Raw genomic sequence first — 22,328 nt, forward strand, 5'->3', positions numbered from 1 at the left:
AAAATGTGTATGATTTGCAGTTCAAATGTGTTCTATTAACATAATCAGACTTTTGGACTAATTAATGTGATTAACTCCCAATAATTCCGATTACAAGATCAATCCAAAATGAAATCACGTTTAGTGACTGACCTCTCATGTCACGTATAATTGCGTTCTCTGGTGGCAGAAGAAGGAATATTTATAAATTTATGCATGTCAGGAGTCCTCGGTTTTCATTCATACGGCGGTGACGTATCCACAAGATGCACGTTAATCACGTAAAAGTACAGTACGTATGTATATAATATGAATGAAAAGCACTTCTAGGCCATGAATGTGAAACGTTAAGATGGAAAATGACATAAATTGTAAACCTAATTAATTACTTGTACCAATAATAATAGGTACTATAACTAACTACTAGTGAAAGGTTGACGTACATTTTCAAATACAAAATAAAAATATCCACAGAGAGAGAAAGACAAAAACTATCATGTAATAACGTCGCGGAGAAATCAATTGAATACATTAATGTATTTAAGTTAGGCGCACTACGGCGACGATGACGCGCATCTAGTACTTACTGGACTACAATTACCAACACTCCTTGCGGATAAAGCGGGCGCATGCGCAGTTAAAAGGAAGTAACCCCATCAAGTTAACAAGTCGAGATATCCAGGTTAGAATTAAGAGAGGCAAGACAATTTTAAAAAGCCGATTAAGAACACATTTCCTTTTCTGAGACTTCATTTATTATTGATATTTATTAATTTCATTTTGTCAAATTCAAGGTGACTCAGTTGAGTGCTATAGCGCCCTCTATTGACCTACCGCTACAGTCCACATGCATCGGTGACCCCATGGTGCATAGGTTTACTTCATGATACTTCCTTCCATATTCTAAAAGCATACCTAATAGTTTTACAGAAAAATCAATTGTTGACAGGTGTAATTGTGAGCGTGAATACTTGTTTGTATGTGCTCTGCAATTGACTGATGACTTGTGACTTGAACTGCGGATGTAAGGCAGATGAGTGTACAGTAGTTGGACTTGCTCCACAAAAGTGACACTAAGAGGAGGTGGACACTGGACAGGTGGGTGTAGATACCCGATGACCAATCACAGATTGCCATCAGGTCAGTACATATCAGCAGCAGAGACACAGACAGACAATTTTGATGTTACTCTCGTTGGACTGAGGCTCCAATCGCACCATGGTAAGATTATCATAGCCGATTAACATGATGCTGATAGAAACTGTAAATAATAATAGGAAATATACACAATGCAGACTTTGATGATATAATAATTATTTGCTTTTTTTATTTTCAGACAAGCTACACTGATAAAGGGGAGAAGGTAAGTTGCGATGCGCTGTCGATTTTGAAGGCCGGATGGTACATTCAAGAATAAATCAAATGTAGCTAGTGATATCGCTGAAGTATGCAAAAACAAAAAATCACATCTATTCTGTCTTCTCTAGCATGAAAGGGGGAAATTTGTCAGGTTTCATCATGTCACTTTCTGGGTCGGCAATGCCAAACAGGTCAGTATGCAAATACATACATGCCATAAAACCATTTTTTTGTCACTTGTTAAAGTCTGTACTGTTATGATGAATTTGGATATGAAAAATGATACAAACTCCCCCCCCGTAATAACATAGTAAGTAGAGTAAGCTAGACTTGACATCATTTGTTTGGGACAAAATTCAATTATGTGAAACCCACAGACAGATTTTGAGCATTTTAATTTTTTGGGATAGCTGTATTGGTATTTTTACTGGCCTTCCTCCCACATTTCAAAAACGGGGATTTTAGGCAAATGGAAGACTAAATTATGAATATACATGTGGTTGCTATATTCCTTTTTTTGTTGCCTCTCACTAAAAGCCAGAGATTGGCAGCAAAAAAAAACCACACAATTATTGAAATAATAATATAATAAATATTTTCGATTTTGTAAACATTTTGATGAAAAGTTTTAGGTCTAAATTATTAATATTCACATGAGTAAATATAGAATGCTCTAGAGGAGGGGTCACTGACATTTTGTCAACCTGCGAGCTACTTCATGGGTACTGATTAAAACATTTGAAGGATTCTTCTGAAATAACAATGTTGCTTATTTGGGAGTAAATCATTTCCTAATTCTCATTGCACTAGCTATCTTTGGTTTTGGTCCTGCGCTACAATACTGACCTTTGCACTACACTTTTTTTCAACAGTCAACTTTTTAAAAAGAATAACAACACTTTTTTCATTCACAGGTTCATTCATTAATATCTCACACAGCTTTTATGACACTCCTTTATCATTTCAAACTACAAAATATCAATATAACAAATAAATAAAAATGAAATGTAATTTAAAAAAGTGGCCTGGATACAAATATTTTCAATTTTGCTGAATAGAAATGAGACATAAATAAAAATGAAATTTTCATTTCAAAATAGAAAAAAAGAATTCAAAATACAAAAAAAATTGAAATACAATTTAATTTCAAAATATAAAAATATCTTCTAAATACAAAAAAACTTTTGGTCATGTCGACAGGCGGCATCCTTCTACTGTGACAAGATGGGCTTTGAGCCTCTGGCCTACAAGGGCTTGGAGACCGGCAGCCGAGAGCGAGTCTCTCACGTCATCAAGCAAGATAAGGTACAGGCAGCTTGAACATGTCCACTTTTTTTAACTTCACATCCAGCCTCCATTTTGACCCTGCTCTCCACTCCAAACAGATCATATTTGCATTTGAATCTCCTCTCAATCCTGGAAATGAAGGCAAGAACCTTGAGAAGACATTCCATAAAATATCAAATCTTTCTATAATAACATGATGTCATTTCCTGTCAGAGATGGGAGGTCACTTGATGAAGCACGGAGATGGAGCCAAAGACATCGCGTTCCAAGTGGAGGACTGTGACTACTTAATTAAGGTCAAATTCACTCTTTTTGGAACATCACCACTTCTCCATCTTTCCATGCATTCTGCTTGGACGAGTGCACCCAGCTAAAAGGGCACTTGATTGAACTCGTTATCTACCCCAAGGTCAAAGCAGAGGTTTAAACAAACAAATAAAGATCTGGACTCAACCATTCCAAGTTTGGAAGACAGTGGAACTGCTTAACTTAATGACCAAAACATTTATTCCACTCTTAGACGGCCAAGCAGCGAGGAGCTATCATTGTGAAGGATCCCTGGGTGGAGGAGGACATCCACGGGAGGGTCAAGTATGCTGTGGTCCAGACGGTGCGTTAAAACTTGCACACACTCAAATTGACCTGGATGTATTCATAACAATAATTCTCTATTTGCAGTATGGAGATACGACACACACGTTTATTGAGTACCTGGCGCCCTACAAAGGCCTTTTCCTACCCGGCTACAAAGAACCCATGTTTCGAGATCCACTCTTAGCCAAACTGTGAGTGTCTCATTTGGAAAATGTATAGTGGATTGAGATAATCAAAGGATGTCAGAGTTCATTCCACATGTTTGTTCATCTCAAGAATCAAAGTACTTCTGTTTTTCAGCCCGCACGTAGGTTTGCGCTTTATCGATCACGTAGTTGGTAACCAGCCAGATGAGCAAATGGTGCCAATATCTGACTGGTAAGCACGTCCACACAGCAATGTCCAAAGGATATTTCAACATTTTGTGTCCCCACCATAGTACCTTAGTGAGGTCTCATTTTCTTTTTACCTTGCAGGTATCAGAAGTGCTTGTTGTTCCATCGGTTCTGGTCCATAGATGACAAGCAGATCCACACACAGTATAGTTCACTCAGGTCCATCGTGGTCACCAATTATGAAGAAACCATCAAGATGCCCATCAATGAACCTGCAGTGGGGAAAAAGAAGTCACAAATACAGGTGGGGACCTGAAACAAGCGTTCAGTGCAGGAACAGGGTTTGAGAGCGTCAATCTTCCTGTGCATATGCAGGAATATGCGGATTATAACGGCGGAGCGGGCGTTCAGCACATTGCCCTCAATACATCAAATATCATTCAAGCTGTGAGTGAGTGTTTCATTAGCATCCAAATTTCTGTATGCGGTTTTGAAAATCAGCAAGTAAAAACACGTTTTCTGTCTGAAGATTGTGAACCTCCGCGCCCGAGGGATGGAGTTCCTCTCAGCACCTGACACCTACTACGACAGCCTAAGGGAGAAACTCAAAGCTGCCAAGATAAAAGTAAAGGAGGACCTCAACCGTTTGCAGGTGAGGAAATATTATTCGCCATTTTACTGCCGTTCTAATATGAATTTTTTTTTTTCAAGGAACTGAGAATCTTAGTTGACTTTGATGACAAGGGCTATCTCCTCCAAATCTTCACCAAACCTGTGCAGGATAGACCCACCCTATTCTTAGAGGTTATCCAGAGAAACAATCACTTTGTAAGTTGAAAATAATTCTTTCATAATGCATTAAAGGGGTCAATGTCATTTATAAAAAAAAAATTTAAAAAAAAGGCTGAGCAGGCTCAACACCTGTTTATGGTTGCCACCCACAGTGAGCACGATGCAACTTGTTAAAGGTTCAGTAAATCATTTAGACACAGATCTAAAGGTTTCCACGTCCCCGCAAGGTTTTTTTTTTTTTTTTTCTCGCCAAGTCTGGGACGCAATGTTAGAAAGTGACCTCCTTAATTTCAGAATGAATCTAATTTGGCATCTATGCTTGTTTGTTCTCTCGTCAGGGCTTTGGGGCAGGGAATTTCAAGTCCTTATTTGAGGCTATTGAAAAAGACCAAGACGCCAGAGGCAACTTGACCGCGGTGACGCCCGACGGCCAGGTTCAAGCCTTCTACTGATTCTGCCTAGCGACACATCTGAGAGCCAATCAATATCTTGCATAAAGCCAAACAGAAAGTGCTGGTTGTCTCCGAGTGTTTGGTGTGACTGGATGGCTAAGTAGTCACAGAATACTTTGACAAACAGCCATTTTGACATTAACACTGGAGTACATTATATGTCCTATATGTAAAATGCATTCCACAATTATACAGTACATGCATCTATTGTATATCCTTATTTACATATAGGACTTGAGGAAATTCAGCCATGAATAAAAAAAAAAAAAAAACGGCTGCAATTTGTGCTTGCTCCCAAAAATTACTGGTTAGAAGAAGCCAAAGCAGAGGTGGCAAAAAATTTAAGTTAACTTGCAAGAATTTTTTTGAGTACGTACGTAATCATTAACTCATCGTCAATCTACCAAAAATTTTACCAAATAGGAAGATGCTAATCTACACAAATGTAGACCTGGAATTACAACTCTTTCTATGAAAACACAGATATTTCAAAATAATTTATTTGCATATAATTGGAATGAAGACAGGTTGATACATTTGTGATGGCACTGGTTATTTTCCATAAAGAAAAAAAATAATAAAAGAATTGGCCTATACAGAAACCACCCTTTCAAACCTGAACAAAATGGATAAATATATTAGTAAATAAATATATTAGTGACATGTCACTATATTGAAATGTTCTATTATATATATATATATATATATATATATATATATATATATATATATATATATATATATATATATATATATATATATATATTTAAAAATACAACACTTTGTTTTTGTTGTACTGTTTTTGTACACAAGTATCTAAAACATACTGATGAATCCCTTGGTGGTCTGGAGGGATTTTTTTTTTTGCACTCTATTTGAAAAGGCAGTGTAAGCTTAAAATTCTTGCAAAACATACACAAACAGAATTGTTTGAAATTGTATGAAATTTGTGTGCGCTGCCTTTTTGGGGCTTATTTATACTTTTTTTTTGGTCATATTTTTTTTTCTGGATTCTGTATACATGTGCTTCCACCCAAAGTGCTGCTTTTAATTCAGTCACGTCCATGGAAGAGAAACCTGCCATAGACAATAAAAAGGCGCATGAATCCTTTAGCTAGGGAATATTAGTGTAGAACAATATTTCTGCATGATTATCTTTTTGAGCCAAAATTGATTACCACTTTCATTTTGCTTCAGTTGAACAAAGGGGGTGGTATTTAAAAAAAAAAAAAAAAAAAAGGAAACGTTGCAAATGCATGAAGGCACATATGAGGCTCTGCTAAGTGCTACAAGTTACATTGCAATGCCCTGGAGCTTTAAGGGCACTAAAGTGTATCCGCAGTCAAACTGCCCTTTGTCAAAAGTACATAAAAGAAGGCACGTAGGGACAAAGAACTCCTACCGGACTCCAATGTAGCGCGGTAAACTGCAAATGTGGAGAAATAGGGTTGGTCATCGTGTGATTGAAGCTGTATGTGCAAAGGTCACGTGTTGAGTGATTAAAAGGGTACAGAAGATTCTCGGAGCTACCCATGCAGAAGATATCCATCAACGTTTGTGTCAGTTGATCATTTTTCAGTTGGAAAATATGATCATGGTAAAATGGGCCACACTGAAAAACATTTGCTGATAAACATGTAAATAATTCCAAAACAAAAGCCATTATTTTTTTCAATTAAGGAGGAGCCCAACTAACCCCACCCCCCTGTTATTTTTTTATTTTTATTTTTTTTATTTTAGTTTGGCCTAACATATTGACTGACTGAATGACTTTCCAATGTTTTCGAGGGTTACAATGCAGAATCATTTTTAGTAGCTTCAGTTGCTGGAGAAGTTTAGGGGCAGAAAAAAAAAAAAAAAATCACAAAACAAAATTCATCATCCCTCTGAAGCAAAGTGCCAACGAGACAGTCGCTTGTCAAGTTGACAACACTGTTCAGTCATTTTGAAAAAAAAAAAAAAGAAAATGAATCCCCCCCCTCAAAAACAAAAAAAAAGCTGCCATTATTGAAGTACTGTATTGAAAACAAGGCCCACGGAAGGCTCAGCAACCTCGTTGAACTTTCATCCCTCTGTCACATTAGAAACATTTTTAGATTGCGGGAGCTACTTGAATGTGACAAAAAAAAAAACTACAGCAGTACCTTAGAAGAAAACCCTGTGTGTGAGGCAAGACAAAATCGGAGCTGAGGTAGGCTTAGTAGAAAGAAGTTTGAAGAAAATGAAAATTACACAAAGGTACCGTGGTGAGAAAATCAATTGTGAATTAGGAGAGGCCTGCACACATATCTGACCTCATGAGTGTCAACAACCAGAACAAAGATCCCTTTTCCATACTTTCTCATCAAATGACACAAAAAAAAAACACATTCATGAGACATTCTGGAGAGGGATCTTGTGTTGTTGCAAAAGAACCTTGCAAGCAGAATGACTACGTGGCAGCAGGCAAAGAGTGCGAGCAACTAAGAGGATCATCATCCATTTGTGCCTCCTGTGTAGCAGCGTCATATTAGGGGGAAAAAAAAGTTCTCTCACACACCGGACTCCTCTTCAGATCCTGCCGACACATAAAAGAAAAATTGAATTTTCCCACAGACTTGAGTAACGCTCATAATGAATAACAAAAAAAACAAAAAAAAATGTCACCCACCCTGATTGTATATTTTTTGGCAGTATATACAAATGTCTGTGTTAAGGCCATGGTGGGATGTGCAAGGAGGTCTCTCAATGGAGGTCTTGGTCCCCAGGAGCTGAGGCTCAGAGTGGGCCTCCTGCACCCGCTTTTGCCAAACAACTCCGGCGCAGCAGGGCCAATCGTCTATCCCTCCCGAGTCCAGAATGAGAGGTACCGGAAGGAGGGCGGGATGAAGTTCAGGGGGAGAGCAGCAAAAGCCCGAGCCTTGGCCAAAGTGGATGCGGATGCTCCGATCATCCTGAAGGTCCAAGCTCTGGTGGAAGCGAACAGAAGGGTGGTCTCGCACACAGCTCCGCCCGAGAGCTGTGGGAGGGTGTCCCTGGTGGCAGCAGTGGGTTTGTAAATGTAAGGGCACCAGGACAGAAGGCCCCGAAGACGGGCTCGGGTCCTGATCCCGACCTTCTGCCCCAGCACTGGGCAGATGTGTACAGTCTGGTTTTTGGCACTGGCAGTGACTGGACTTAGGTGAGTCTTTCTCCAAGACCAGCGTAGGAGGGGCGGCGGCTGTCCCGACCTCCTCATCCGAGCCTCTGTTTGGGCCCTGGCCGTGCTCCCCGTCCTCGTAGTGGTGGTGTCGATGGCGGTGGTAGTGAATGTGGCTAAACACAGCTTGCGGTTGCTCCTCGGGGCATCCCACTTTGTTCACCACCGAATCCAGAGACCTGGGCCGGCTCTGGGCTTCCACTTCCACAGAGCCCGGCCCAAAATACACAAACGGGTCGTAGTCGCTACTCAGCGAGCTGCGAAAAGTGGACCAGCTGCCGTAAACGCCCTGCAGGGACACATCGGTACAGTTTAGAACCGAGTCGCTGGAGGAGCCGTGGCACGGCCCTGAGCTGGAGTCACTCGCCGGCCCGTCGGCTAAATATCCACTGCGGTCCGTGTGGTAGCTGCCGCCGGAGCAGCTGCCCTCGTCCAGTCGGCCGTGGGCCGCCAGTCCACGGTTTTGTGGGATGGCCGAGGCCATGTGGTGCACTCTGGAGTTGGAGGCACTACGCTGAGCTGGACAAGATGAGCGATAGTTGTGACAGGACCGGCGGGGGGTGTAGTGGTGACTGGAAGGCCTGCAGTTCCCCCCTGTCCTGTGGGGTCTTCTGGGACCTTCTGCTGGAAGGTGATAACCGCAGGGGGCACCCAACGGCCTGCTGCTGGTGAGCAAACGAAGCGTTTGGTTGTCCATGGGAGAAGAGGAATTGTAGTGGCCGACCGAGGAGTACGAGCCCGAAGGTCCACGCGGATAGTGTGGCCTCATCGAGAAAGGGATGTCATGCTGGGGGAATGGGTGGTTTCTCGGGCTGCTGTAAGCTTGAGGGTGGAGGAAACGTTGCTCCGGACTGGACTGGAGTCTGTTCCTCTGGCCATGCCTCTCAGCCCCTGTGGATTGCAACATAGCACTCACAAATATTTGGACTGATGTTGCATTTTTTTAATCAACTGATCCCAAATGATTATAATGTCAAAATAAAAGAATAAAAAGTTCAATGAAAGGATGCCATCTATTTTTGCGGTCAATAGATCTTCCAAATGAGCTCATCCTCACCCATGATGTTGTGCATGCACAGAGGACAAGTGCGATGCTGAAGCAGCCAGGGATCGACACAATCTTTATGAAACTCATGAGCGCAGGAGATGATCCTGAGATGCTTGGGTCAAAAAAAAAATGGAAAGATGGATGTTTAGAAAAGGCAAATATATCTTAGGTGCCTTTGTTTTTTTTTTCTTAATTCTTCTTACCTGGCCATCCAGGAACTCCTCCAGGCAGATAGCACATACTGGGGTGGAGTTAGAGCTGCTTGCCGAACCCCAGGCCCCACGGAGGCGCTGTGAGCTTGAGCACCCCTGGGAAATGTAGGTTTTGGTCTCCAATCGACTAATTGCCCTCATGGTCTGCTGATGCACCGAATCCTACGTGACGAACGGTACAAGTTTAGATGTTTTATTTTTTTGCCTGACTAGCAACATGTTGCTGTTCTACTAGTGAGGACAAAGAGCAAATTAGTGCATAGACCTTCATCAAATAAATAACTTAATAAATAAAGAAATTAAAAATTATTATTATATATATTTACGCTAAATATTAAATTATATAAAACTTAAATAGAATATATTAAATATAAATAAAATATATAAATTATATCTATATATAATATATATAGATATAATTTCAAATAAACACTGGTTTCACCTACCCAAGTTCTATTGGACTTGCACTTATAGCGTAAAGCAAAAATGAGGATGATGGTGACGACGGCCAAGACAATGGTGAGCAGGATACCCACGTCATAATGTGGCTGAAAATGGAGCAAATATTCATTATAAGAAAATAAAAGGAAACATTGCTTGCAACCCTTCATAGCCCCCCGCCCCTCCCATCCAGCCAACAAATGCAAAGTCTTGTGTGCTTTTGTGAGCCAGTGCTTACCCATCTGGGCTGCTCCACCAAGATCTCAATACGAACTTTAGCCTCCTCGTTCTTGTTGACCAGAGCCATCAACTCCTCCGCATCTTCAGCATACACCAGCACGACCGGGCGGGGAAGGGAGTCAGTTTCTCTCAGCTGAATGTGCAAACCAAAATGATGCAAAAATACCATCAAACTTTATTCTCATTGTTTTGACACAATTGTGTTGTTTTGTTTTCAACTCACCTCGGCAGCCGCGTTGTCGTCATCGCTGACGTCAAAAATAACCGCCTGAGCTCCCTTTTCCAGTGCCATGCGGGCCTGCAAGAGAAAAGTTACCAGTTCAAATCATTTGTAAATATCATTACTAGATGTGGATACAGGTCATTCATTTTTTTTTGATACAACATATTGTTTTGATAGCATAAATCCCTTGGTCAATGCTAATTACTCTAGCTCTCGTTAGGAATAATACGATTGTTTATTATTATTATTATTAAATATAAAATAACTATTGCTCATATTCAGTATATTGAACTACCACTAGGGGGCAGCCTCGCAATATAAGCACGTCCTCAACACATGTTCAGCTCTCCTTTGAAAATGTATTCCTGGGAATCTCATGGTCACAGTACCAACTTGCTGCATGGCCCAAAAGGTTCTCATAACGATGAAGAATGTGACCGTTATTCATTCCCAAGTGTGTGTGTGTGTGTGTGTGTGTGTGTGTGTGTGTGTGTGTGTGTGTGTGTGTGTGTGTGTGTGTGTGTGTGTGTGTGTGTGTGTGTGTGTGTGTGTGTATATGAGGAGTCATGCAAACAGAGATGATTGTTCACACTTTTAAGACTCAATTAAAAGCTCCATGTCATTACAACTTGACTTTGCATTTTTTGGTACATTTCCAGAGAAATGAATTGAATACAAGAAGTCAGGTTTCCTCCGCCCCCAAAAGTGATTAAGAGGATTCAGTCCAGGAATCCCAACAAATTCATTGGCAGGTAATGCAAGTGTCCTGTATCAGATGCACAAATTTTGTTGATTTTCTTGTTGGATTCCTGTCTGGTTTTTCCCAAGCACTTACTTAGTGTTTACTCATTCCTCTGTCTGGCTCTCAAGTGAGAGCCTTTTATCCCAAAGCAGCTGCATGCTGCAGCTGAAAACATTGCTAAGAAAGCAATGAGAGCATAGCAGAGCAGTCAAGTTTTGGATGAAGGCGACAGGACAGGGGAAAAAAAAAAAAGAAAAAAGTGGAGAGCGTGAAAATAATTTTAGCGGTATTTCATCACACGGCGGGCAAAATGAATCTGCAGTGCCGCATACACATTCACAGAACAGGCAGGCAGGTAAAAGCATCACTCAGTTGATCCATTTCACAAGTTAATGAAAAACCTCGTTTGTTGAGCGACAGTGTTGAACGCAAAACGTTTTTTAACACTTCAAAAGCGGGGGGAAAGTTAATACATGACAAGCAATGAACAGACGGTTCCTTTGTGTTGATGCGACGTTGTAAATGAACTCCTCCTACATTTGTGCCCTCTCAACACATAAAACAAGTTATGAGTTTCGCCAAAAAAAAAAAAAAAAAAAAAATGAAGATTGACAGTACAATCTTTTATGTGGAAATTCAAATCGGGTGCCAGATGTATTTCCTTGTTTCATCAAAGCAGTAATTGTGCAGGGGCCAAGATGAGGTGCGGCCACATCGGTGGGAGAAGAAAAAAAAAGAAAAAAAAGGAAAGCATGATCTTTAGAACTGGGTTTACAATTCAGATAGACACTAAAGCGAATTCATCTAACCCATCAATACACAAATCACTAATTTATACACAACCGCATCTGCTGAGACAACACAAATAAACATAACAAAAAATAAATCCACCTGCTTCAAAAGACAATTATTTTTAATTCATTTTTATTTATTTTTTATAAATGATTATATTATCATTTTTAATAATTACAGATATTACATTTAATTATTTATAAATTAATTAATTGAATTAAATTTGGGAGGGTATAGCATAACACAACACCCTGACATCTCGGGTGTCAGGGTGTTGTGTTATGCTATACCCTCAAACATAACAAAAAATAAATCCACCTGCTTCAAAAGACAATTATTTTTAATTCATTTTTATTTATTTTTTATAAATGATTATATTATCATTTTTAATAATTACAGATATTAAATTTAATTATTTATAAATTAATTAATTGAATTAAATTTGGGAGGGTATAGCATAACACAACACCCTGACATCTCGGCTGAGTGACGCAGCCGTAAATCACTTGAAAGATCTGATTACATGATTATAGGGGTTATATTTAATCTTTACGAGCGCAGAGGATACGCACAGTCATACGCTAACGAGACAAGTAAAAAAAAAAGAACCTCCGAGCAAGATTGTTCGGAAGGGAAACAGACATCAAATAGTCATCCTGGTGAATCACGAGCCTCGATTCATTTTATATCACCACCAGATACCATTTCTATTTTATTCCAAGTAAATCTGAGGTCAAATAGGTTTTTTGCTTGCTCCGTCACGTTTAAGCATGCAAAGTGAGCAGAAACATTTGCTCCATCTCAGTATGAGCAACACTCACTGGCTGTTTGCACTCATCGTAGCTGCCATTGAGTAAACAGCACTCCAGCTATTGATCTGCCCTCTCCTTCAGTGGGTGGCCCTCCTTGAGATCAGCCAGTACGGTTTGTTTACATCCTTGCTGAATCAAGTGGGTCGTCCACATGGTCAAATCGACCCGAGTGACAAAAGGATGGGGTTTTTTTTTGCATTCATGGGGGTGCCAAGCACCACTTGAGACATTCAGACATGTATTTTTTTAATTATATATATGTTTGACTTTCTTGAACTGTTCTGCACTTTTTGGGGAAGCTGGAACAGAATCAAGAAATATCAATTTATTTCAATGGATTTTTTTTTGGGATGATTTATTTTATTTTAATAGGAGTAGAAAGTATCGCGCACCTCTTCAGGATTGAGCGTTCCTGTTAGTTTGATGACCTTGTGTTTATACTGTAGTATGTGTCTGCTGTCCTCTGCAGCTGTCAACTTTCCTCACATAAGACAACACAGGAAGTTCGACTTAGTTCAAATATGCCAGTCAAATTGTTATGTGACACTTTTATGTGTTTTTGTCCAACAATGAAATATTATTCATCTTAAACCATTTGTTCTTTCTATTTACCCCCAAAACAAACCCCCCCCTAAAAAAATCAAAAAGGAACCGCACTCATTCCATTTTTATAATCAATCAAGCAAAATGGTTGTTGTAGGTTCTCTTTTTCACTCTAAGTACCCACATCATTCAGCGCACGGGCAAATTACACAGTGGAATCTTACGTGTGGCGCGACAAAGTGAGAGTAAAAAAAGGGCCTCAAAAAAAAAGAGAGAGAGAGAAAGGCCGAGAGGCGAGGGGGGAAAGTGAGGCGTGCATGCTGTGGTGCTTCTGTTACATTAAAGTATCTAATGACAGAGTACAGAGCTGTGGGCCTTCAGGCCCGAGGCCGACTCTCCCTGCCCTGTCATTTCTCCCGAGCGGCTCGGCACACGGGAAGCATTACCGCGGCCCAGGGACACGCCGCTCGGCTAAATGAGGAGCAGACAGGGGTGTGGGCGAGTGGTGATGATAGCAGGGTTAACTGCTATTGAAAACAGGTGCAGTCTGCATTTACGCTGCGGACATTGTGTTTGACAGGGCATCGGGCTTTAATGTCAATAATTTGACCCAGAAGTAATATTACACAAACTCACAGCTGTAGTTTGCTTTCTCAGAATCACTTTGTAAATATTGTTCTCACGGTAAAAATTCCAAGCGTACCAAAACAGAAAGCAAGTACTTTTCTCTTAAAGGTCACAAGAATGAAAACAGGAAAAAGGTGAAGTGGAGGAAAACTAATATTGGTTGATAACTTGAAGAATTGGGAATTATTATGGAGGATATAAAAGAGGATGACTCAAGCACATCTTTAGCATAGATGATGTGCTCATTGAGAGCATGTGAAACAAAGTCAACATGCTACATGTAGCTACGTCGACATTATGCTATTCAAGTATGGTGGGATCTTAATATTAAAGGAGAAGTCAAGCCCCATTATTTTTTTTTAAATAATATGTTCTGTGTGGCTCAACTACTCAAAAACACTGTTCTGATTCATGTTTTGTTTGAGAATTATGAAAGAAATCCAAAATCCACCTGTTATAGCCATTTAAGGAGGCGGCCATTTTGATTATGACATCACAGTTGCCTGGCAAACAGCCGATTATGTTCCATAGAACATGCCACAGATAAACTCACATTATTAAAACGGTAACAATGAGTCTTTATGTTATTCTTTTTTTTTTTTTTTTTACAGCCATTCCAGGTCAATATTTTATGAGCCAACGTTGTGAGGACAAGCAACAATGTGCACTAAATAATTATGAATTGACTGTAAATGTCACAATAATGCTTTTAATTGACTTTTCCTCCATGGACTCAAACAAGCTACACACGATTGCACGGTTCACTTCAACAATTTCCCATTATACATTATTTCCACCATTAAAATAACAATCTGGTCTTGTCATAGGCAAACTTCAACCTTTTTATCATTGCTCCCTCAAGAATGACGTTCTCCCTATTAAAAATACTTTTTAACAATATAAAACCTTTGAGTCAAATATGACATCTCCTGTTAGATAATTTTGGAATTTTATCATATATTTTCCCAATGTCCTTAAATGGGCATCATCAAAAATTCCAGTTATCATGATGTAGTCATACTGCTGAACTTTATGATTACAATAAATGATGCAATACATCGAGTTTAATTCCTCAGATATGGAATCCATTTTCAGCACGGAAATTGCTTCATGCTCCTTCAGACCCCCGCATCTTCATAATGAAATCAAGTGTGACAACATAAGTCTAACGACATGACAAATTATTCTGCGAGCGTGTTCTGTGCCAGTTACTGACTGAGTGGCAGTTGAATTAGATGAAGGAGGGGAAAGGTGCGGCCTTTTCGAGGTATCCATTACTTACTTTGATGTGAGGCCACTGTAAAAAAGGTGGGTGGGGTGGGGGTTTCGAACGTGAGGAGGAGGGGCCGTGCGGCATGTCGGGGCAGGTGAGCAGGTTCCACACTCTCAGGTAAAGTATTAAGCCTCAGGGGTGGATCTGAATCACATTCTCCTCCTACTTGTACTTCCCATTCATGAACATATTATTCAGAGACAGGGCGCCGCAAAAAAAAAAAAAAAAGTGTGTTGAAATGATTCACCTGATCTTGTTTGAACTCATTCAGTACTGAATCAAACTCTCAGCCTTCTCTTGCTAGCTCCGATGTGACACAGATTTGAAATGCACAGCAAAAAAAGGTGACAGCCAAATGCAATCGCTTGCTTAACACGTCCGTGAAACATGAAAGCGGCGGACGGAAGGTGCCGCCAGCGTGTGGCGCAGTTGCTACTGATGTTGATGCCAGCAAATATGTGATGATGGGCCTTAGGGGCATGATTCCAAAACACACACACACACACACACGCTTGCACTCAGATCCAATTTTAAAGTTGGACTCTCTCACTACACTGTTATTTGTGATATGGAAAATTCATTTCAAATCTCAACAAATTCAAGTTATGTTCTAGTTATGGAGGTATTGTGTAATTTAAAAAAAAAAAAAAAAGAAGCTGTCCAAACATGAAATATGTCTAAAATTCTTCATGGCTATATACTTGTTTAATTATAGTGGGATTTGACTGCAATATATATCATTTGGAAAACCACCTAGATTACATGTCAAACAGAAGAGATGTTAAATGCTTTGATCATGTGGGGAATTATAAACACACCTTTGTTTTTTTGTTTTTTTGTGCTTCCATAAAAAAATAGAAAAATCATCTGAGCCAACAGAGCAGGGGTGTCACATTTTTGGAGAGCCAAATCCGTTAAAATATTTAATAAAATAAATAAAAAATTGCTAGCACTAACTTTTTTTTTTTTTTTTTTAAATAAACTGAATTTTTAATTTTGTATTGACACATGAAGTCAATTTGTCGGCCACATAAAATGATGCGGCGGGCTGCATCTGGCCCCCGGGCCTTGAGTTTGACACCTATGCAACAGCGGAATCTCTATTATTAGACAAAATGCATTTCTTCTAATTGTTGAGGTCAAACAGGAAGACCATCTGAATTTCTTTCAGTTTTGTAACAGTCGGACACATTTTTGTCTGGCGGTCAGGGAAGCCAATTAGAGAGCCTTTTCCCGGGCCGTTTGAGACGCAGATAATGTCCTTGTTTTCACAAAGCATCCTGTTATTTAATCAGGCCTGTAAGTGAGAGCCTGACACCCCCCTCCCTACAATGTTGAGCTACCTCCCTCCACTCCCGCCTGTCATTCCTGCCTTGAGCACTCCATCTCATTCAACAGCTCTTGTAAGCTTCCAGGAATTCATTCTTGGAATAAGCCATGCAGTAAGCCGTGTCTTTCTGCAGATCAAACACACAGACCGAAGCAGAGTGGCACACGCTGTCTGTAAACACACACACACGGCATGACAACAACAAAGATGTCCTCCGCTGTAACTTCGACGCAACGACGGAAATCCAAGGTCACAGATGACACCGCTTGATTTTTCGACGTGCTGTAAAATGAAGATACCAGTTTACTTCTGAATCACTTCATTCCTTGTGCAAAATATAGGTCACGGGGTTAGGAAGCATGTTTGGTTGTTGTTTGGTGAACTTTCAAGCCAACATCAACAAATGTCCTCCCAGAACGAGTTGATTCCAAAAAACAAATTTGAAGATTGATTTTTGACGCAACACCTTGACGTTCTCGATATAAAATCACACGTATGATGAAACATACAGGTGGAATGGCAAAGGTTAAAAAATAAAAAATAAATCCGAGGTGATACAATGGAATCTTCAAAAAAAAAAAACGTTATGAAGCTTTCTTCACTTCTTGCCAGCCTATCAGAGCCACACAAACGTGACTTCCTCCAGTCCACATAGGCTTACTGTTTGTGCTAAGAATCTTTTTGTCAAAGCCTTGCTAAAAGTCGGTCGCTGGGGTGGAGCACTTGGCACGGAGCTTCCTGAGTCACACTTTAAACAGGTTCATAGTGAAAGGGAGAGAAGCACTTTGTCTGCATTGTAATGCTTTGGATGCTTGATTCCCTGCCTGGGGAGGAACGTATTGGTAACGCTCTGTTTTCCGCCTAGTAGCATTGGGAGGGAACGTTTCCCAAAAACTAAGGTGGTGAGAAAAAAAAAAAAAAAAAAAAAGACAGCAAACAAGGCACGTCAGTGAAGTGTGAAGGTGTGTCTGTCTTTTTTTTTTTTTATGAGAATTTTTCACTTAATCTCATAAAGGCACCATGAATAACCTCCATCTGTTTGTCAAGCAGTTCAAAAGAGGCTCCGCATGCCTCCACTTGCTGCCGTATAAAAACAACATTCTAATGCAGACCTTAAAGAGAGCCGGCGGCTCAGTTCGCCGTGTACGATGAGAAATGGGAGGTGGCAGACTGCTCGATTAAAGACATGGGAATGTGAGTGACAACAATGGGGAAACAATAGAAGAGGAAAGATGTGAAAGTGGAGAGGACAGTTGATGGTAAACTTTGTAAAAATTCTGACCTGGTGAACTTTGACCTAGAACAGGGATGTCAAACTCATTTTTGTCACGGGTCGCATCGGAGTCATAATTTCTTCCATTATGACTGTCGACCCAAATAAATGAATGTCGTATATTATATATAGGCTACACAACAAACTGAAAAACATTTTCAATTTTAATAATAAATAATGTAAATATATATATATATATAAATAATAATAAAAACAACGAGCAACATCTCTTTTTTTTTTTTTAAGCGAAGACAATTTGCATTTGTAGTATTGACCCAAAATCAAGGCATAATTTATCTTCACGAGCCAAATATAATTCCACTGCTGGTCAAATTTGGCCCGCAGGCCAGAGTTTGACACCCCTGACCTAGAAGAAAAAGATTGACTGGATCAGCAAGCCCACATTTAACTGAATCAAGTGACCGGAGCAGTAGATAACTAACTTCTTTTCCTCTTCTTCAAAAGAGAACATTTGCCTTTGTCATTATGAAAGGAATGTCTTGGCTAAAATATTGATTGTGGCTCCGGAGAAGCAATTTAAAGCCAGTTCTTCAAATCACAATAATAAAGCACAGACGGAACAAGCATTATTTTTTCTCATTCAGTAGCTTCTATGAATTTTTGGGGGACTTAAATGATGCAGTCTACATATTGTAGTCAGCTAAGGTAAGGTAAGACTGGCTCTGATTTCAAAACTGAGCCACCAGATGAAAAACTGAAGACCAAAGGATGATCATGACTAAAAGGGTCCAAGCTCGTGTTATCGGTCCACAAATGTGAGCTGACAACTGGAAATCTAAAATTGCCAAAGTTGAATAGCAGTAAAATGAATATCTTATTATGGCTCTTTTGGTCAAGTGTGTTATTGTCTGTCTTCTGTCTCTGTTTAGGCATATTACTCAGCTCTTTATTTTTAGGGTCTCATTTTCTTACAAACCTCTGCGGCCAGTGGCGACGACAGCCTGATGAAATCCCGACCCCTTTGAAGTAACCAATGCGCCGCCCGAATAAGAAGGCCTTGAGATGCAAAGTCTGTATTCGGAAACATCTGCCCTCTTGTTTCGAGTAAATTAGAGATATACGAAGATATCTCAAATGTCAGACTGTAAACAAAATTCGATTTTGTTACTCCGTCGTGTTTATTAGTTACTAGGCTGCTTCCTCATTGTCGTTTCTACAGAAATTATTAATTATTATTAAATATAAAATGTTAATTAGATATCAAATAGAATTATTCATTTTTATCTTCCATGATTATTTTTTTTCATTGTTTTAATAAACCAAGTATAGCAAAAACAAATGCATCACGAGATGGAAAAATACAGTTTGAATTTTGTTGAATTGAGTCTGATTGAATTGCACATTTGTCATAAATCAATAGCCAAATTTGACATTTAAAAAAAAAACATGATGATTTCAATGTCAAATGTACGGGCAATGGATTTATAACATCCTAATATATAAACAAAACAAATATAACTAAACCTGAATGAGTTCAGTGATAATTGTAAATTAACTGATTTTAAATTCATATTCAGCTTGATTAGATGTATATTTAAAAAAAAAAAAAAAAGTTCCAAAGTATTTGTCCATCCACACATACACGCATGCAGGTGACATTCCAAATGCTTCTATTTTGGAAGAGTTACTTCCCACTGCATGGCACTGCAGACATCTCACTGTTTGTTTATAAAAGTTTTGTGGTGCTGCTGACGGCAAACTCGACAAGACTCCAATAACTTTATAGAAGCTACGGAACGTTCCGTTTCAATGAGGGCGGAAAAAAGGGGAGAACAGTGTGAAAACATACTTCTGATAATCGCTTGCCAAGGAGAGAGAGGGAGGGAAAAAAAAATGTCCCTAAGCAAAAGAGAACATCATCATTTAGCATCAATGAGGAGTAAATATTTAGCCCAACAATGGGAGGGGAAACCAAGACGATGTTTCTGCTGCTAGCGTGCTGTGCGCACCTTTAGGCCAGAGAATTTTCCATTGATTTAAGGTGTCAAATGACTTGGGAGAGAATACCGTAGAGGTGCCAGCCCTCTGAAAATCACTCACACCTCGTTGATAGGCGTGATGACAGCACTGAACTGAACTAACCACAACAATGCTGCAGGTCCAAGTGACATCTGTTCAGTGTTGACCTATAAGGCTCTTTTTGGCTTGCCATCTCTCCAAAATTGAATTGTTCTCTTTAGAGATGCTCAAGGTGCCGATTGATAGAAAAAAACAAGGATCATCTCAAATGCCATAATATTTGATTCGTTCTCCTCCGGAATGCGTTTTCCCCTCGAGACATTTTTCACATTGTTCAGTTACGGCTAATTTACCTCAACTGGTGACAAAACTAGTTTTCTAATAACGACAAACGAGCAGCAAAGAGCCAATCAGAGTAATTCTTTTGACCTTTGAATTTGGGTTTTAGCTTAGCTTCTCATGTTTGGGTGAGGGTAAAAAGCTTAATCTCTTATCTGGGGGGGTGTCCTTGGACTTGTAACATAGCAGATACTTGACAAGATGTCAAAACAACTCTCTGTGAATTTAATCTGAAACTCTGTTCAAGTTTTCATGTTCTTCCTGTGCTTTTCTTTTTCTCTCCGTAGACTCTTCATTCCACATTAGCATGCATAACGAGTTAATTGAAAACGCTAATTGTCTTCCATATTTTTATTGTTGGTGGTGTTGAAGTCTCAGTGGAAATTACAGAAGCAAAAACTTTTTCAGGTCACGTTAGTCATGTGGTACCTGTTTAGGAATGAGGGAAAAAAAAAAAAAAAAAACGAAGATGCCCACGGATCTGCCTGGATAAAAACAACTCCTGTGGTTTGCCTGTTAGTATCATTATGAAAGAAAAGAGTCAGAGTGAATGGAAAGTACCCAAATGGGATCACAGTGCCCTAAAAATGACTGCAATGGTTGACGTCAAGTCAAAAAGAAAGATCCATAGTGGGTGAAAAGAAGGTAAACCATTAGAAGTGCTTACTCCAAAGTTATCTTCTCATTGATGTGATGAACTAAGACAGTGGCTAACTTTAGCAACAGGGGAAATGGGAGGGAAAAAAAAGATTGTGGCATGAGGGTCAAGCAGGCAAAAAACAGAGGACTTTGGCTTTGAGCAGTTAAAAGCAGGAAAAGAGAAAAAAAAAAAAAAAAACATTTGTGAGGGATGGCGAAAGATGTGCCCTGAGCTACTTTTACATGATTATGAAGCTTGTGCGTTTGAGATGAAATGATCAAAGCAGAGTCAAGGAGCACAGAGAATTTGCCCTGGGGCAAACAGGAAGAAAGGAAACTTGAAGAGTGATTTTTTTTTTCTTTTTTTTTTAATCCTTGAAGAGGTTTCTAATTTTTAAGCAATGATGATGGTATGTTTCAAAACGCTCTTAAAATGTAGAGGTAGATGGCTTTCAAAGTGTGTGGAGATAAAAGTGGATCCTGCTGGAGTATTGGGGGGAAAAAAAATAAAATAAAATTGGACGTCAAATTATGCCGCTGACAAGCTGAAAAAACATTTCACGAGGGGGGAAATGAATATAAACCCAGATCTCATTCTTTGTGTACCTGCTGCTTTTGAGATTTACCCTCAAAGTTAAAAAAGAAAAAAAAAAGACTTCACTTTTTCCAGATGTGTTCTCATACAATTGAAAGAGATATATTGGACGCGGTGACAAAACTTCCCGCTGTCGCAATTCAAGCTCTTAACTGCAAAACAGCAAGCAGGAATAGACTAAGGTCAGAGGCACCCCCCCCCTACCGATAATGAGACACGACAAGACAAAAAACATTATCATGAGGGTCATTCTTCTCCAGGCGTCCCTTGTTTTTTGACCATTTCCTGTCACTGGAACTACTTATCCCAAAGTGACCACCAAAGGAGATCTTTTGACACAATGTGGATCATGTTAGGCCAAAAGGTATGACAAGATTCATGTTTGTGAACAAACTTGTAAATCAAAACACGCTTATCGCAAACCATCTGTCCTCAATGAAATGAATGGAAATTACCGCCACCACAAAAAAAAAAAGAAATGGAATACATTTTAGTCAGGAAAATAATGTACTTTATAAAACGTACACCTTAAGGGTGTAAACATTTGACAGACCCAGGAAATCGAGACAAATTGACAAGTAGACTAGGGTTGTTTTATCAATAAATAAAAAAATAAAAATAAAAAAATAAATTTCACCTAGCATTTTTAAGTGTATATTGTATTATCATAATCAAATTGAATGTTAAAAAAAAATGGACAGTTTCTGGATTCTTGATTCAGTTATAGGGACTTGTTTTATTGAGTACGACTTGGCCACTGGTGGGCAGTATAATACAACCATGCAGACAAATGAAGAAGAGTTTCAAAACTACTTTAAGTTACTGAGTAAGCTGCAGCAATGGTCTTTCGTCATTGTCTGTCTATACGTGTTGCCGCACCGACTGTATAATTTATGACAAATCACTTTCATGTTGAAAGCCACTGCAGCTGTGTGAAATGCAGCAAAAGCACGCATCTCATTATCTGCTGCACATCACCGTGAGGTCTGCATGAGCAAGACATGGCAATGTCCCACTTTTAACGAGTTCTGCCAGAATGTTCATGGCTGTGATAGTCAATTTCTGCCTTTCTGACCGCTAATCATTTGACTCTTCTCTGTGATCACTGTCATCATAACATTAAGCATACTTTTCTGAATCTGATTGCATGAAAAACAATTCTTGATCTTTCTGTTCATAATTTATGAGTAAATAAAAAAAAAAAAATGTGGAAAGTAGTCTTCAAGAAACATGATCTCATAGC

At 39.4% G+C, this 22,328-nt stretch overlaps 2 protein-coding genes across 2 annotated transcripts in view; one reads left to right on the forward strand and one right to left on the reverse strand.

Annotated features, from left to right (window-relative positions):
• Positions 1-1,085: 1,085 nt before the first annotated feature.
• On the forward strand, positions 1,086-4,859 carry hpda (4-hydroxyphenylpyruvate dioxygenase a). The gene is made up of 14 exons (XM_085936559.1): positions 1,086-1,200; positions 1,316-1,342; positions 1,467-1,529; positions 2,539-2,643; positions 2,724-2,766; positions 2,839-2,921; positions 3,146-3,235; positions 3,304-3,410; positions 3,520-3,597; positions 3,696-3,858; positions 3,930-4,001; positions 4,084-4,206; positions 4,266-4,382; positions 4,685-4,859. Exons 1-14 carry the CDS (start codon positions 1,198-1,200, stop codon positions 4,796-4,798), a joined length of 1,188 nt encoding a protein of 395 aa, XP_085792685.1. The 5' UTR covers positions 1,086-1,197; the 3' UTR covers positions 4,799-4,859.
• A 1,889-nt stretch (positions 4,860-6,748) lies between these two features.
• Positions 6,749-22,328, reverse strand: part of rnf43 (ring finger protein 43) — a 44,655-nt gene continuing 29,075 nt past the window's right edge. The window contains exons 3-9 of the mRNA XM_085936352.1: positions 10,141-10,215; positions 9,916-10,050; positions 9,683-9,784; positions 9,228-9,398; positions 9,034-9,136; positions 7,449-8,867; positions 6,749-7,355 (exon numbers count right to left, since the gene is read on the reverse strand). Coding sequence (XP_085792478.1) covers positions 7,330-7,355; positions 7,449-8,867; positions 9,034-9,136; positions 9,228-9,398; positions 9,683-9,784; positions 9,916-10,050; positions 10,141-10,215 — 2,031 coding nt within the window. The 3' untranslated portion in view covers positions 6,749-7,329. The remainder of the gene's footprint in view (positions 7,356-7,448; positions 8,868-9,033; positions 9,137-9,227; positions 9,399-9,682; positions 9,785-9,915; positions 10,051-10,140; positions 10,216-22,328) is intronic.

This window comes from Syngnathus leptorhynchus, chromosome 17 (assembly GCF_054491065.1).
Source record: "Syngnathus leptorhynchus isolate UIUO chromosome 17, UIUO_Slep, whole genome shotgun sequence".
In the NCBI taxonomy this organism is placed as follows: Eukaryota; Metazoa; Chordata; class Actinopteri; order Syngnathiformes; family Syngnathidae; genus Syngnathus; species Syngnathus leptorhynchus.

What these genes read in the sequence shown, in the direction of transcription:
- hpda (XM_085936559.1), top strand. An exon ending in CATCAAATATCATTCAAGCT is followed by an intron (nt 4,002 to 4,083) that starts GTGAGTGAGTGT and finishes TTCTGTCTGAAG; the next exon opens with ATTGTGAACCTCCGCGCCCG. An exon ending in TCCAGAGAAACAATCACTTT is followed by an intron (nt 4,383 to 4,684) that starts GTAAGTTGAAAA and finishes TTCTCTCGTCAG; the next exon opens with GGCTTTGGGGCAGGGAATTT.